Here is a 17,042-nt window from a genome sequence, read left to right on the forward strand (position 1 = left end):
AATCACAAAATTAGGTTAAGTTGCAAAATCCAAGTCATTTTAAATATATCAACGTCTTAATATTAAAAAAATATCATATTAATTTTCTAAAATTTAAACTATTCTCAAGATGTCTTTAGACCTCTCATGTTAGAATAATTCTCATATAATTTAATTTCAAATTTATGCCAGAGAAAAAGTTAGGTTGAGAAGTTTTAAAATTTAATTAAATTTAATAATAATATCAAGTAATTTTTTATGATTTAGATATTTTTTTAATTTTAGCCATTGTAAACTAGTAATTGGCTAATACTTTTCTTATTTCTCATTGTCGGATGTGAGGTTTGAGTTTCAATAATTAAGTATTCGGTCTGAAATTATAATAGTGATTGTGGTTTAAAGTATTTTTATTTAAAAATATATTAAAATAATATTTTTTTTATTTTTAAAAAAAATACATCAAAACTATATAAAAATATAAAAAAATTTTAATAAAAAAAATTTTAAATTTTAAAAAAAACACGACCTTGTTTACTTAACTTAAGAGGACCACTTTTGTGGTTTTAATTATCTTAGTGATTCCAAGGATCAGGGGCAGTTTTGGAAGGTGATTGTTTTTTGCAGCTAATTTAGGGATATAATCCAATATATTAAAAGAACTAAATATAATTATGATGCTTGTTGATTACATGAATAGTGAAAAACTTTAATATATTATTTAATCGGTTAGTAACAATTCATTACCTTGGTTGAGTTGGCTAGCGCGTGGAACAATATCGGGGAGTGTTCAGGAGTTGTGAGGTGCACAATTTTTTTAATTTTTACATACTGAAATATATATATATATATATATATATATTTTTAAAAGGATTGGATAATAGATATATATATATATATATATATATATATATATATATAGTTAGCTGTGGGGCTATGACCTTTACTACTACTTTTTTCATTTTTTTCTTAGGGGTTTTTGGACTTTAAGAAAAATTTATTAGATTTATTTATTTTTTATGTTATAAATTTTTATTTTGTTTTTAATAGTTTATTTTTTAATTATTATATATCTGATTTGAAAGTAATAATACTAATAATAAGTTATTCGATTGAAATTACTTTTTTAAAAGAACTTTTAAATTAATTTTAAAAATAATTTCATCACATTTGTAAATTTGTTAACTTTCAACCAAGCAAAATATTAACATACTATTCGCCATAAAATTAAATTATCAACTTTGTTTAATTTGAGCTTAGGCCCCGTTTATTATTTAAAAAAAATAAAATAAAAAATGAGTCGAGGGAGCAGAATGTGGTTTCCAAATACGAGGCATATTCTTCGCCATAAAATTAAATTATCAACTTACCAGTTGAAACTAGCATGCTTCTCTTTTCTTAAAATTAAGAAACAGCGTCAGTTGATCCATGACATGTACATTTACAATCTGAAATACAACTAGGAGAACCCGCCTTCATTATTGTTAAAAACAAAGTAGAAGAAGAAGAAGAAGAAGAAGAAGGCCCACCTCATTAATTTAAAGCAGGAACCGAAGGCAAATGAGCTTACAACTCTTTCCACATAATTTAAATTTATTAATGTACAGCAGTACCTTTTTTTTTTTTTCAATAAAAACAATGAAACAATTCCACTAATTGATGCACAATTATTGTCGCCTCCAGCCTGCCTTTCGACTTACAAAAATAATAAGCCAGATAAAGAACTTGACAAAACATATGGATTGATCACCAACAGGTACACGTATGCCTAGCAAACTGATTTATGTACAGATCCTTGCAGGAAGACATCAACGCTCCTCCTTGCTCAGTCACTTTCGTAGTCTTCATCATCTCCAAAGGTAAAGACGGATGCATCAGCAGCCATTGCCTTGAATTCACTATGGGAGTTGCTCGCCTCAAGGCTTGAGACAGTTCCACCTACAACTTCACTTTTCAGCTGACTAGTGGCATGTGATTGTTGGGAGCCCCTGTTTCCCAGAGAAAACTGTTCAGTTGCCTGGGTTAAACTTGCAACTTGATCTGATTTACTATCAGTTCCAGGACTAGGAGCTGGTGTGGCAACACCTTGTCCCCCTGCAGAGGATGCTTGAGCCTGCTTTCGTTTGGACAATACTGATTCATCTGCCTCACCATCCGAGAACACATCATCTTTATCATTACTTCCTGGATCTTTGTTTTGGTTTGGTTCAGCTGTAGCTGTAGCTGTAGCTGCTTCAACTGATGCAGGAGCAGTACTTGAACCTTCATCCGACTTCTTCACATCAGTTTCAGCATTTGACCCACTTGAAACAGAGCCATCATTATCTACTAGCACAACCTCAACCTGAAATCCTGGGGAAGGCAGTTTCCTCTGCACAAAATATGGGCAGATTATTATGCAGATAGAGAAGGCTGAAATTGACATTGCCAAAGGCACAGTCATTCTCACTCTGGTTAATAAATAAATAAAAGATCTAGCTATTCAGGATTAGTTAATTATTACTGCTCCATGGATAGGCAATCATTCAAAAAAAAATTAACAACAAATTATTCAAGGTCCTGTACCTTAATGAACCCATCAATATCGCTGGTGTTCAAAATTTGTCTATTCTCCATAAATGTCGTGTTCAACCAACTGAAATTGCAAAGGAGCATTAGTAAGGAGCTTCATTATATTCTTAAAATCTAGAAAGGGATCCATTCATGAGAGAGGAGACTAGAGAGCAGACAAGTAAAAATCCCCTTGGCGGTCATGAAAATGAACTTTGAAGTCTCCAGACACCTCCGTCAGACCGGGCTCTCCTGGCAAAGTAAAGACCATAACTCCTTTCTTGGGAGCACTAAACCAATAATCTTCAGGCTGCACAAAGAAAGAAACATTTGTGAAAACTAAAAGGGGTAAAAGAATCCAGCAGAGTTCAACGTAGAATTAAAAAAATCTTGGGATGGACACCAGAGGTCCAGAAGAAAACTTCTAACAGAGTATTGGCATGATACCAATCACTGCCTTGCACCCAATGAGACCTACCGGCAAATCCTTGGTTCGGGGATGCTTTTTTGAGGAGAAGAGAACACCTGTGAATGAGGAAAGCATTAGAGAAAATCCAAAATTTTTATTTTCAATCTCAATGCGGTCTGGCACTCCTCTTGTACACATACACATACCCCTAGATGCTTGAGTGGCAGGCACACATGTGTATTCATTGGGCAAGGGTCAAGTCAATATAACTGTCTTTCAATTCATCAATGATCATTATTTAGAAATAAATGAATAGAGGAACAAATTGAGCTTGTTACAAGCCTATGCAATGTTCTACATACTAAACATTATAAAGACAGGTTACAGAGTTCACAAAAAAGAAAACCAGATCTGAGAACCCGATCAAATCAATCAATAAGCTATATATACACAGATAAAACCATCAAATACAGCAGACCCAGATAATGACAATAATAAAGTAGGCAGGGAGAAAAACAGGAATCAAACAAGCAGAAATTGACCTTCTCGTGGTCAAATGGACCGCCAAGCTAAATAAAAAATGCACAGTAAGCATAACACAACGCACCATTATGATCAGAGATGGTAATAGATGGCCTGATCCAATATGGGCACCTGTGAAGCCGAAATCCCCTGAGCATGCTCCTGCATAAATGGTGATGTCAGTAGCTACAAAACACAGATGCTTGAAAGAAACATTGAGCAAGGAGTATACCTACGCCCTGGCTGGTTTTCTCCGTTGAAGTATGTTAGGATACGCTCAAAATATTTTACATATCTCTTCAAAAAAGAAAAAGAAAATCTTAGACAGGATATATAGAACCTCAGCTAATAGAGGAAGTATCCTCAATGTGCATTTTTTAATAAACATGCAATAATTAACTCACAATTTGGCTGGGCAGAACAAGCCCTTTTGCATCAAAACATCTCTTCTGGTTGTAATAGTCAATAGACTCCTCTGCAGTAGGGAAGAACTGAAGAAAGATGAAAAATTAGTCTAAGGTGAAAATCTCAGCAGTAAACATTAGTGTGTCACACTCTATGTTCCTTCCAACTCATCTTCATTTAGGAACATTTAATATTTCTGACCTTTAAGTACAGAAGAAGGCTAGAAATCATCAGCCCTGTCCTTGCCATTCCAGCCTTACAGTGCACAACCACAACATTCTCAATATCCTCCTTTAACCACAAATAAGCACTTTGACAAAATGATAGTATCAGCTGTGTTGGGGGGCAATTGTGGTCATCAAATGGAAAACTAGCCACCTGATGCAGGAGTTTGACATAGCAGATAAGAGAATCAACCATATGGTTTTCCTCCACGTAGTACATACCAGGAACAGCCTCAGCAAGATTGAAATTAAACATGAAACGATGACATAGATAATGTTATATTCACCTTTCCTTCAAACAGTGATGCATCATACAGCCTTTCAGAACAAAGATTGTACACTTTATACTTGTCCTGCACATAGAAAGTAAACCAAAGGTAAAACGGAATCTTCCCATACCAGCAATAAAACAAAGATTAAAATTCAACTGCTTCACAAATGGAGAAGCTAACTTCAGAACCAGGAAGTCTCTTTTTTATTTATTATATTGAGCTGAGACATGGCCCTCCAAAAAAATTCTGTTTGCAACATTAGGCACAAAGATGTAAATTATAGCTACCCATTAGATGGAGCCAACTTTGAGAAAAATGGGAAGACAACAAATTAAGATCACACTAGGCAGAACTCAGCATTCTTATCAAGAGGACAAATATCAATGAATGCAACCGTAGCTGAAACTCAGATGGCATGTTGCATGCATAAAGTGCTAAATGCAAACATCATGCACAGAGCTGCTCCATCCAAATCGCACGTGCATGAATTTAGGTGATGCGTAAGATTCAATGTCATGTTCCAAATTGAGCAGAAAGGTACAGCACATTTCATCCACCATGACAAGAGCCACTCCCTTCGAAGCAGCAAATACAGACTAAATGTAACTATACACTTGAGATTGACCTATAATCTAACAACAATGAACAAGCTAAATATCAAATGGAGCCACCATGTTACAATATTTGATACAGAAAAAAAGGAATAGAAGTCATTTGAAATTCAAAAAATAAATAGAGAAAACAATAACAAATATCACTGAATGTGTTGCTACCTTGTGATGGGTCTCAAAAAACTTGATGACTTCTTCCATGTGGTTTCGATAGAACCCCTGCATCATATAGCTAGATGCATTAACATTGAAGTATTTAATTAAGACAACATGGCAACTTTATGGTGCAGATTGATCTGCTTACCTCCACATAACCAAAAAACCCAGAGCTCATGTTACCAGCAGGAAATCCCATAGCAATTATATTCTCAGTGATATATGTCATATCCAAATCAAAACCTCCTTCCTGAAGAGAAAGATACAGCCAAGGTTATATAATTAGATGTGAAGTTGGTAATAAAAAAAAAATTCCTAAATTGAACATAAACTCTTTAAAATAAACATGAATTATCCTCATGACTTTACAGTAATCATAAATTATCCCAAGTATGCGAGGAGCATGTATAAGGAACTACTATCTTGAGTACAAAGAAGTGCAATAAAAAACTTCCTCAAAAAAAGATGCGCTATGCAAATAACAATAAAGATAGCCAACAGAAAAATAAAAAGTATGCACAATTTATGTCATTCCAGAAAATAATATCTCTTCGCGGTGGAATTGTTTAAAGAAGAACCACCATGAAGAAATCATGGAAGCAACATTAACCAACATACGGGAAGAACAAGAATGAACCCAAAAAGGAAAGCAATATATGATCCGGTTATACAAAACTAAAACAATATTACAAAAGCCATCATCCTACCTGATATCTTCGCTTGTTTTGAGAGACAGCATGCCGAGCTTTGACCTGCACTGCCTTCACTGCATTCTTAGAAGTATCAACTAACCCCTTAGTAATTGTTCCAAATATACCAGGTTGTGAAGTTGATGAAGTTCCTTCAGGACTATCATCTGCTGCAGGGGATTTAGGAGACATGCGCAGTCCAAACCCACTAGTAAAACGTGCAAAGTTTGATTTTCCAGCATTTCCAGTAGGTGAGTCATCTGGCGAGGAAGTCAATGGCTGGGGGATTTTCAAACTTTTGGCCCATGATGTTATGCCAGCTGCAGATAGTTTTGGCGTCGAATCACTTGCAGAATTCCCAGGCACGGGATCATGAGGAGGTGGTTGTGTATCAGGAGATTTAACAGGTGGCAGTGATGAATCAGCAGTTTCTGAATCCATTCTTGTTCCCAAATGTCCTGGTAATTATTGAACAACAATACTCAAGAAACCAGCATAGGTAGTTACTATAGTGAGCTACTGCAGGTAAAAAATTAACATACAAACATCATAAGCAATTACTCCACTTACCAAAAACAACCATCATAAATAAATACCATAAAAATAATTCCAACGTAAGATAGCACCAAAGCCCAAATAACTACGCCTCAGCAAAGTATTCCCATTATTTTTTTCCAATCACAAACAATAAGAATCATAAATAAAAGAACACCTATTCCACTAAAGAAACGTTAATTCCCGCGCAGACACGCTCATAGCAGCAACTCAATACTTCAAGCCCTAAAACAACATTTTCCGGTGGAGGTGCGGAATGTCTAATGCTATCTGTACAAGCAAGCATACTTCACAAAGATTTAAAATATGAGAGAGCACTGCATCATCGGTATTAGAAACTAGAAATCATTAATGCCAGATTGATTTTAGCTGCTTCCACTCCAATTTAGAGTAAAGAGCGTCATTTGAATTAAATTCAGGCTTGAAACACACTGAAACTGCTTGATAATCAAAAGAAAAAAAAATAAATTAATCCACGCAAGAGTGGATTAACAAAAATTAGATTCCAAAGAAAATCGCAGTGATTACACAGTAAAGGAGAGGTCAATTGAATTGAAAATAACAAAAGAGGAATTGAATTCAATGATTTGAGATCTAACCAGTTATTGTTACCTGATTGAGACTCGATCAGTGAAAGATAAATTAGGGTTTGGGAGAGAGGGAGGGGGAGAGAGGGATGGATGGATTTATGGAGATTGAGATTATTAGTTAATGGAGGGAAGAAAGTTGTTTGTCGCTGACTGCGTACTTCACGTCGGTGGTTTGGTCAACGGATTAGCAAAAATAGTAAGCGTTATGGTGATTGCTGATTGTCTTTTATTGTGATCCAACGGTAGAGATGGATGAGAAGACCAAGCACAAGGGAAAACGGTACCGTTCGAAATATTAGCGATAAGAACGTCTTTTTTTATTATTACTTTTTATCATCAGTGATAAGAATGTTTAGGATCTCGAATAAATTATTAGTTTGTTGGGAAAGTGATATTTTAAAAATTATTTTTTAATTTTTTTAAAATTTATTTATTATTAAAAGAATTGATTAATAAGAAATATTTTATAGTCAAAGAAAAATTTGACTTGATTTTCATAAAATTATTTTCCTTTTATTTTGAGTAAAAAAACACTTTTTAGAGGTTTTAAAAATATAAAAAATATTATATTATTTGCTGATTATATTAAATTTGATCCTTAAACTTTTTATTGATATATATTTTGTTTGATTTTTTTTTATTTTTATCCCTTAAAATTTAATTTTTATATTAACTTTGATCTTTATTTTTATAATTATTATTTATTTTTCTCTTATTATTTTTTTAATTGAAAATTTTTATCTATCAAATTTGATCCTCATTCTTTTGATTGTTACTTATTTTATTTAAAATAATTTATGAAATTATAATTATTATTATTTTAATTTCATCATCTTTCAATTTTTTTATTTGTTAGATTTGATCTCCATTATTTTCATTATTATTTATTTTATTTGAAATAATTTATGAAATTATATTTTTTTCAATTTCATTCCTATTCAACCTTTTAATTTGTAAAATTTATTCCTTGTTATTTTAATAAAATTAAAAAAAAAATAAAACATTAATAAACTATTTTCTGACTCATTTTTCATAATATAATTAAACATTAAAAAGTATTTTTTAATTTATTTTTTATGATACTATCAAATATCAAAAAATAATTTACTTTTGAGGAATTCACTTTCCAAAAAAAATTATTTTCTAGTAAACAAAAGGAAATTAAATACAAATCCTATTACAACCCAAAATTAAAATGGAAAAAGGGGTGTTTGCTTTGAGAAAATAATTCTGCAACTTGCATGAATATATTTCTTATCCATTCTATAAAATATCCATTGTTTAGCTTCTGTTTAAAGTAATAAGCAATAGATAAATAAATATAAAAAATTAGGTGAATCAAATAAGGTCTTCTTTTGTTTTATATGGTAGAAAATTTGAAAAAACTTCTGGATGTTTTTCTGTTTTTTAAATAATAGGAAAAACAGAAAACACATATTTCTAAGAAAAAAGTTTGCATTCTTCATTAGTCGGTACATTTTTAGAAAAATTAGCAACAAATTCTTTTTTTTTCTTAGCATGTATCGTATGATTTTTCTCTGAAATATATTCAGAGGAACTTAAGTCTCACGGAATATAGCTCGTCCATTTAGAGTAAAAATTCATAAGAATTTTATACCATCGCAAGGTCCCTGGACTATTTAATGGTCGGTCACCAAAGTCTTGTAATTATAACTCAATGGCAAGAACACCTCTTTAAAAAGAAAGAAATTGGCTACAGTTGGAGCCGATGAAAAAAAGAAAAAAGAAAAAAATTATATAAATGGAATTTCATTAAAAGAAACGAGAGTATTTTAGAATTCTAAAACAGTTTTATAATTCTTTTTGGAAAGGAACAAATATTAAAAAAATAACATAATTTGAACACAAAAAATATAACAGGTATTGAAAATAGCAGTTAAACGTAATTGTTATTGAAGATAACAATTATTCTAAAACTGTGTCTATAAAAAATCAATTCAAAATTTGATAAACATCCAATGGCCTAGAAATGAGATTTAAGATTTAATAGTCAATAAAAAAATAAATTATCAGAGACATACCAAAATTTTATTTTTTACATATTAAATATTATTAAAAAGATATCAACAACACGATTACAATAATACTTTAAAAGACTATTATAAATCATTGTAACTTGTTAAAAGTTAATTTTTTTGTATTTTTTTAAATGTAGTTAAAATTATTTTATTAAGATTTTTCTAACAATATAAAAAATAAAGAATGTGTTTCTAATTACACTTTTTATTTCACATTTTTTTCTTATTTCTCTCCCATTACATCTTATGTATTTTTTCTTAGTTATTAGATCTTGAATTTAATTTTTTAGCTGTTGAATTTTTTTAAAAAACAAGTTGACTTTTGTTTAAGTTTTTTTTTTTTTTTTTTCGAAACATTCATACAACTACCATTTCAAATAGAGATTGTATACAAAAACAATATTCACATTTATATATTAAATACTTTTTCAACCTATAACATTATTATACCAAAACTTTTACCAAACTATTCTATTTTTCAAAAAAAATCCGAAGAGAGGCTAATTATATGCTACCGCCCTGCCCTTGTGATGAAAAAATAAGTTATTTTCATAAAATGAATCTAATGATTAAAGGGTTGATATGTTAAATAAATTCAATAGGCCCCAATCACTATCACGCTAAGGAAACAAAAGGAGGTAAAGGATCCCATCGTGCACCTAAGATCTCATCAAATAATTGAAATGGGAAAAGTGAACTGGTATTCTAAACAATGCAAGCATACAGGTATCCATCATAAACGAAAATCAGAATTTTAGGGAATCAATAGCTGATGATGATATTTACAAATGGAGGAATCATAAGTTTTTAGCCTGCTTCAGCAGCAGGCATTGAAGGTATTTACAAATGAAGAAAAACAAGATGACAAGTTTCTTTGTGGAATAAAGAGGGCCAATCATGCACTTGTGAGTTCGGGCAAAGAGAAGCATTTCCTCCTTGAAGACAGAAATCTCCACTCCTGTAGACCCTTGACAACATCGAAATATCTCAAACAATGCCAAGTCTCCTACCAGCTAGCCTCTTACCACCAAGCTGGTGAGACTGAGCAATTCTAGCAGGCGCTCGAGTCAATGCCTTGACACCAAATGGATTGTTCTTGCTCTGTCGCATGTCAGCAAACAAGGTTAAAATTTCAGAAGCTGCCCTCACAAACTTATTAAAATTGCACTTCAAATAGCAGATGACAATACTTACCATTCGGCAGGTTCCAGCTTCAAGGTCACAGACAGGATACTCGTGAGGACAGCAGCTGTCATGGTCATCGCAGCAGGTTGCGGACTCCAGAGGGCAGCAACCCCATCCAAAGCAATAGTCACCATACTGATATATGCAGCAGCATGTGCTTCCAGCAGGGCATGAGTAGTAATCATCACACTCTGAGGAAGGTGGAGGAGAAGGTTTCACTGGAGATGGAGGGGAAGGACCAGGATTTGGGGGGTTTGCACCCTTCTTGGTGGGATACGAAGCTTCCATTGCTATTCCACACTTGCCAGTTTCCGTGCTGGCAACATTACGCTCCATCCTGATGTACCCATTCTCTCCCCATGCAGGACCCCATGAATTCCTGACGACCCAGTAATCCATGCCATTTTCTGTACCATACCCAACAGCAACCACACCATGGTCTAGCTGTGTTCCACATGAACCAGTAAAAACACCCTGAACAAAGAAAAAAGAAACATGAAACCATGTAATCAATCAATTTGCACAAAGACTACTTAAAATTCATTTTGTGTGAGGTGGTACCATTCAGAAATTCAAATGTCACTTTAGTAACTAGGCTATAAAGGTTAATGAGTTCAAGTTTTTCGGCCTATTATGCATTAGAAACAAATTGCCATACACACAATTCTTATGGTGAAACCTTGACGCTGAGCATAAAATTAGGTAGTAAGATAGGATGCTTACAGACTGGTAGAGTTGGAAAGCCCTTCCACCAGCTTCAATGGCAACACTGACAGGTTGATTTGCCACAGCCTTTCTCAGTGACTTCTCGTCATTTTGGGGAACGTCTTCGTATCCATCAATTGTAACAACTCTAGCATTTTTCTACAGCATACATAATGATCAAATGCATTAAGGATGTGCAGTAAACCAATCTGACCAGAGAACAAAATTAATTTTCTAAAATAGGAAACTTGAGAAGGAAATCGATCCATCACATACCCTGTTTGGATCACACATGCTATCAATAGCCTTGTAGGGGTAATCTTCTTCGGTATCAATACCACCATTCTTCATAATAAATTCAAAGGCATAGTCCATGAGACCTCCATTGCATCCTTGGTTATATGCTTTATCGCAATCCACCAACTCCTGTTCTGACAGAGATGTCAGGTTACCAGTCACAATCTGGTTTATCCCCTCCACAGCACCAACAGTTGAGAATGCCCAGCAACTCCCTTCAATATATATATATAAAAACTTAACATTAAAAAATAGCTAGAGCCACTGTAATGCCTTCAAAAACTTTGTAGCTACAAAAACAATATACCAAACAGTTTAACCTGTATAGGACATAAAAAATCCCGTATAAACGAAATTTAGCTACCAAAGACCAGAATTGGATTATGCGATTCTTGTCTGATCTTATTTTAAAACCTAAGAATCACATCAAAAACTTCAAATCATATTAACCAAATCCCTTTTAATCTGACGAGAGAACAAATACCCCACAAAACATCTATTCTAAGATATAACAAACAGACACATAACAATATCAAATGATAACGGTAGTTATCACGGTCAAACGAGGAAAATCCCAACTAAGAACATCCTTAGAGAAAAACATGCCCCTGGTCCCACGCTCACTATCAAATCTAAGCCCCCGAAATAAAACAAACACAAAAAACAAAAATAAGGTTAAAATCCAAGGAGAATCTGGGAGGGAAATATTTCCCAGGAAGAAAAAAGGGCGTTAATCTCGATTTGCTGTCCAACAACTGATTAAAAAAAAGGTAAAGAAGAAACAAAAACATACCACACTGGCCTTGATCTTTAACAGGGGCAACAGCTCCTTTTTCTCTCCAATCAACACTCTCCGGCAAATCATCACCGTCCTTAAACAAATACCTCGCACTCTTTGGCCCACCCAACAACCTTCTCTTTCCATCCATCCTCGTGCCCAAATAAGCCGCCCGGTACTCCTCATTACTCAAATCCGCAAACTTGTTTAACCCAAGTTTATAACTTGGGTTCCCAACCGAGTTATGTTGGTCAACGAATTTAAGATTATCCTTGAAAATTTCAAATCTTCTTTCTTTTTCACCCAAAGCATTATATGCTTTCCCGTATTTGACTAGCCACATCTCGTAGAGTCTTATTGTCTCCGCCTCTGTTCTTTCTGGGACCTGGCCATGCTTTAAGTTGTAATCAATTATGGACATGTCTATGGCTAGACAAACAGAAAGGAAATAAAACGTAGCCAAGAAGGCAAACGATCGATAAAGAGAAGCCATTGTTTTGTGGGTTCTTGGCGTTTGTGTTTGTATCTGTGTTTTGTGGTGAGTCTCCAGGGACGGGGGTATTTATAGGTAGGGAAGGAAATTGAAGGGGACGGGAAAGTGGCGTTGGTACAGGAGACGGATTGAAGGAAGGTGCGTTGTAGTAGGAGCGTATGTATCTTATCCCGCAAGTTCGTGGGTCTTAGGTGGGTCCTCCTTATATTTGGAGTGTGTGTGGTGTCCACTGCTCCTTTTATTTTTGTTTACTATAATTAGGATTTTTTTTCTAGACTGTATTTATACCCTTATAAGTCCCTGTTCGTTTTACTTTGGTCCTTATACTTCTTATTATCTCAATATTGATTATTTAAAAAATTTCAATCACATCTGCCATCAAAAATTGGTAGCTTTGGTTTGACAGTAATTTTCTGATGGGGCAAAGAAAAATATGCATCGTAAATGTTATTAGCTTATGAATTATGTTTTTCAATCACACACAAGTAAAATTATATTTATATATTTATTCAATGATGAGAGGGTGTTTACTTATTTATTTATTTGATGATCGGAGTTCACATGAGAGTTTTAATTTTATTTTTTTATAAAAATATTCATCATCAAAAGGATAATTTATAGGGATGAAACTGAATATTATTGAACTTATAGAGCAATATTGTTGTCCTGAAAGAAGAATAAAAAAACACCTTCGAGAGATTAAAATAAGAGTTTTGATCTTTTATCTATCTTGTACATGCGGGGCATGTGAGTGGTGCTAAGAAGTAGCAATCAATAACAAGTTAGACTGAGCCACGTGTTTTATACGGGATCAATTGTGTTATGTTGGGGAAGAGTGTCGGGTTTTCCTTCTAGAGTGGGTTTTTGTTCTCGAGAATGATTAGGAAAATAGATTTTCAGTCATCCATCGAAGCATTGGAATTAAGCAAGAAAGTATATTAAAGAGATTGTTATCAAATAATTTAAAGTAATCTTATTTAAAATTATATTAAAATAATTTTTTTAATACCAAATCATCAAAAAATTTAATTTAATAATATTTTATATTTTTAAAATGAAGATCCAATGTTTCTTACCTGGGAAGTAAAAATATCCTGTCAGAGGTCAGTTTCATTTTTCTACGCATTAAAATATGCTTTCCGATTTTATAAACAGTAGATTTTTTTTCTCGGGTGCCAGAAAGCAACAGACAAAGGGGAAATCGAAAAAGGAGTCCCGAGGAAGAGGGAAAAAATGAAGTAGATAGAACGATTAAGTTGCAGGATAAGCATGACTTCTTCGATGAGGGGAGGGGATTAATTACAATTACGTGGATTGGTCGAATACTAGCTATTTAACCTGTGATGTAATGGGATTCCCTTTTCTTTTCTTTTTTTCTTCTGTGCAAAATATTAAATACAATGATGCTTTCAAGAATCAAATAGCAAGGTGTTTGGTACCTACAAGGTTTAAATCTTGGATAAACGAGACAAATTATTTCTAATATGCACATTAAATATAGATAAACTTTTCTTATACATAATTAATAAACGATAAGTATTTTACGGGATAAAAAAATCCGAGTATTTTTTAGCTTAATTTTAGGTGATAAATATCATAATAAAAACAAACTAATAAAAGACAAATCAATTCATGCATCTTGTGAGAATTAAATCTGTTTGTAATTAATATAAAATACAAATTAATTTAAGAAGAGAAGTGGAGAGATTCAACTTGACCTGTAAAGTAACTCAAGTGAAAAACAAATTAATTAAACGTTCTACCACGTGTAAAAAATGGTTTCATCCCAAAAAAATCCAACAAGTGGTGTTTTCAAATTTAATAATTCATTATAGATTATAGAAATTTAATTGCCATGGTTATAAAATTGAAAAATAAAAGTCACTGTAAATCTAACTGGTTGTTTGATAACCGGAGTTCACATGAGAGTTTATTTTTATTTTTTTAACATTATTCATTATCAAAAGGATAAATTATAGGGATGAACTGGATATTATTAAAATTATAGATCAATATTGCTGCTCTAAAAACAATCAAGGGACTAGAATAAGAGTTTTGATCTTTTATTTATTTAGCAATTAATAATAAGTTAGATTAAAGAGGTTTTTGAGGATATGATAGTGGTTGTTTTTAAAGTTTTTTTTGTTAAAAAATATATTAATTTTATTTTTTTAAAATATATTTTTTATTTTAGTATATTAAAATTATTTAAAAATATTAAAAGATTGATTTAAAGAAAAAATATTATTTTTTTTACTAAAAACATGCTGAAACTGTATCGAACACTCAATAAACCACATGTAACATGGGATCTATCAAGTTGTGTTGGGGAAGAGCGTCGAGTTCATGTTTCCTTCTAGAGTGGGTTTTTTTTATTTGGAAAATAGATATTTGTTCATATAGTGTATTAAGTAGTATAGTATATGATGTTTTTTTAAAAAATATTTTTTATTTAATTTTTTTTTAAAATATTATTTTTTTTAGATGAAGATTAGGTTTTTTCCAATTTAAAAGTGTTTTTAAAAATAAATAAATAATTTTATATAATTTTTCAGATCGTTGATGATGTAAAAAAATAACTTTGAAAAATAAATAATATATTAAATTTTTTTTTAAAAATAATTGCTACTAACAAAAACCTATAAAACAATACAACAAATTACTAGTTATTAAAAACGATGTTATAAATAGTAAATTTAGTAATACGTTAACCGGCTGAAATTAAGTTTTATTTTGAACCATTATATTTTACTAAAATAATTTTATTTTTTATTTTTCAAAATTATAATTTAAGGTTGCCTCAACACATCTAAATTACATATAAGCTAATTAAAAGACACCCATAAATTGTTTTTTAAAAAAGTGATGCACCCATAAAGAGAGCAGTTACTGGCAATAAATAATGGTACTAAAAAATTGGAATAATTAAATAAATTTGAATCTTGAATATTTTATTCATCATTATCAAGTCGTGAATTAGTAGGCGATAATAATGGTACTCGTAATATTAAATAAATTTGAATTTTAAATATTTTTATTCATCATTATCAGCCCATGATTGTTAGGTGAGAGCAGTAGATATGTCTGGACGTGGTCAGATCGGATATTTTATCCAACATGTGATTTGGCTAGACATGGTCAGATCTATACGATATCTATTTCAATAAAAAAGAATCTTGTTTTCTATTTCAAGGAATTTGCACGTAATAAATAGGTTTCTTTAACTATCCATGAAAAGTCTTAAAAAGAAAAACCAAAGATAGAAACCGAGCAAATGTCATGGGAAACTTTTGATGTGACCTTGAAAAAGAAACACATTGACAAATAGACAAGAATTCTAATTGGTACTCTTGGATAGTTACTCCCAATTTTTAATATTTTTGTAGTTGAAATCCGTTTGATTGCATTTTAAAAATGTAATTAACTTGAAAAAAAATATTAAATTAATATTTTTTAGTTTTTTTAAATAATTTTAATATGTTGATGTAAAAATAATAATAATAATAAATCTAAAAAATATATTTTCAAGAAAAAACACTTTGTATTACAATACCAAACATATATCTATTATATCAATACATAAATATATACATCTACATACATGTATATACACACTAATTTTGTTATTACTAAAATAAATTTGTTTATTTCCATGATAAAACAGAAAAAGTAATAAATATGATAATAAAGAAAGAAGGAAAAGGAAAAAAAAAGGAAAAAAGGGAAAAGGAAAAGAAAAAGAGAGAGAGAGAGAATAAAAGGTGGATGATTGGAATCCAAAACACACGAAAGAGTCGGAGACGTAGGTATCTTCTAGCCATCCACCAGTTACGACGGTCTTCACCCAACTGGCACCACTTTGTGCCGAAATATTGATAAGTGCCATCACCCCATGTGCCTCGCATTTTGGGCTTAATTTTTTTTTAAAGGCCAAGAAGTCAAAATTACACAGCGGAGCATAAGCAGAGCGCACATGCGCTTCATTTCCCGATAAATCACAACCACCGCCACCTCCTGAGCCGGTAATTTGTTTTTAATGTTTTTTATTTAAAAAAAATATTAAAATAATAATTTTTATTTTTTAAAATATATTTTTAATATCAACACATAATTAAAAATATAAAAAAAATAATTTAAATTTTTATAAAATCACTGTACAGCGGCGTTGCCATATAAGGCGAGGTAATGGGCCTAATGGCTATGTATTATAGCTTCTATCCAGGCGAAATAGGCACATTCATATGACAGCGCTTCGTTATTTCTTTAATCGTTATTAATAAGAAAATTCCAAGTACAGTAGTTATGTCTAAGGGGTACCGGGGGCTGGTTCAGGTCGGCGTGTTATCCAACAATGGCTTAGAAGAAATTGTCGTCTCTGATGATAACCAGACACGAGACATGAGAGAAATCTTCTTCAGATGAGGGAAAATTGGTGTGAGAATATTTAAGAAAAACTATTTACCGGCTATGCTGTAGATAATGAAGTTCTAAATCAATCTGGGATTGAGCTGGTAGCTAAGAAATGCCTATTATTGCCTTGATGAGAATCTGGATGGTATTGAAGTTTCAGTTTTTTCTGATTTTTT

General features: G+C 32.1%; 2 protein-coding genes across 5 annotated transcripts; both read right to left on the reverse strand.

Annotated features, from left to right (window-relative positions):
• Positions 1-1,492: 1,492 nt before the first annotated feature.
• On the reverse strand, positions 1,493-7,137 carry LOC118059185 (phosphatidylinositol 3,4,5-trisphosphate 3-phosphatase and protein-tyrosine-phosphatase PTEN2A). Of its 4 annotated transcripts, none has more exons than XM_035072043.2 (13): positions 6,982-7,137; positions 5,833-6,272; positions 5,274-5,375; positions 5,132-5,188; positions 4,374-4,439; positions 4,064-4,240; positions 3,862-3,948; positions 3,690-3,754; positions 3,543-3,619; positions 3,005-3,051; positions 2,706-2,836; positions 2,542-2,611; positions 1,493-2,347 (listed from the first exon to the last, which is right to left on the reverse strand). In XM_035072043.2, the coding sequence occupies exons 2-13, from the start codon at positions 6,253-6,255 to the stop codon at positions 1,802-1,804; spliced, it is 1,848 nt and encodes a 615-aa protein (XP_034927934.1). In that variant the 5' UTR covers positions 6,256-6,272; positions 6,982-7,137; the 3' UTR covers positions 1,493-1,801. The 4 variants fall into 4 exon arrangements, with proteins under 4 accessions (XP_034927934.1, XP_034927932.1, XP_034927936.1 ...); XM_035072041.2 differs by having other exon boundaries at positions 5,833-6,333; XM_035072045.2 differs by having other exon boundaries at positions 6,969-7,127.
• A 2,597-nt stretch (positions 7,138-9,734) lies between these two features.
• On the reverse strand, positions 9,735-12,599 carry LOC118059187 (cysteine proteinase mucunain). The gene is made up of 5 exons (XM_035072046.2): positions 11,979-12,599; positions 11,165-11,400; positions 10,907-11,047; positions 10,193-10,657; positions 9,735-10,099 (listed from the first exon to the last, which is right to left on the reverse strand). Exons 1-5 carry the CDS (start codon positions 12,454-12,456, stop codon positions 9,986-9,988), a joined length of 1,434 nt encoding a protein of 477 aa, XP_034927937.1. The 5' UTR covers positions 12,457-12,599; the 3' UTR covers positions 9,735-9,985.
• Between the last annotated feature and the right edge of the window lie 4,443 nt (positions 12,600-17,042).

This window comes from Populus alba, chromosome 9 (assembly GCF_005239225.2).
Source record: "Populus alba chromosome 9, ASM523922v2, whole genome shotgun sequence".
NCBI classification, from domain to species: Eukaryota; Viridiplantae; Streptophyta; class Magnoliopsida; order Malpighiales; family Salicaceae; genus Populus; species Populus alba.

Coding starts and splice junctions, on each gene's coding strand:
- LOC118059185 (XM_035072043.2), bottom strand. CDS start 6,255: ATGGATTCAGAAACTGCTGATTCATCACTGCCACCTGTTAAATCTCCT. Junction 3,949..4,063: donor GCCTTCTTCTGTACTTAAAG/GTCAGAAATATT, acceptor ATCTTTCTTCAG/TTCTTCCCTACTGCAGAGGA. Junction 2,612..2,705: donor CGCCAAGGGGATTTTTACTT/GTCTGCTCTCTA, acceptor TTGCAATTTCAG/TTGGTTGAACACGACATTTA.
- LOC118059187 (XM_035072046.2), bottom strand. CDS start 12,456: ATGGCTTCTCTTTATCGATCGTTTGCCTTCTTGGCTACGTTTTATTTC. Junction 11,401..11,978: donor TAAAGATCAAGGCCAGTGTG/GTATGTTTTTGT, acceptor TATATATTGAAG/GGAGTTGCTGGGCATTCTCA. Junction 10,100..10,192: donor AAGCTGGAACCTGCCGAATG/GTAAGTATTGTC, acceptor GACATGCGACAG/AGCAAGAACAATCCATTTGG.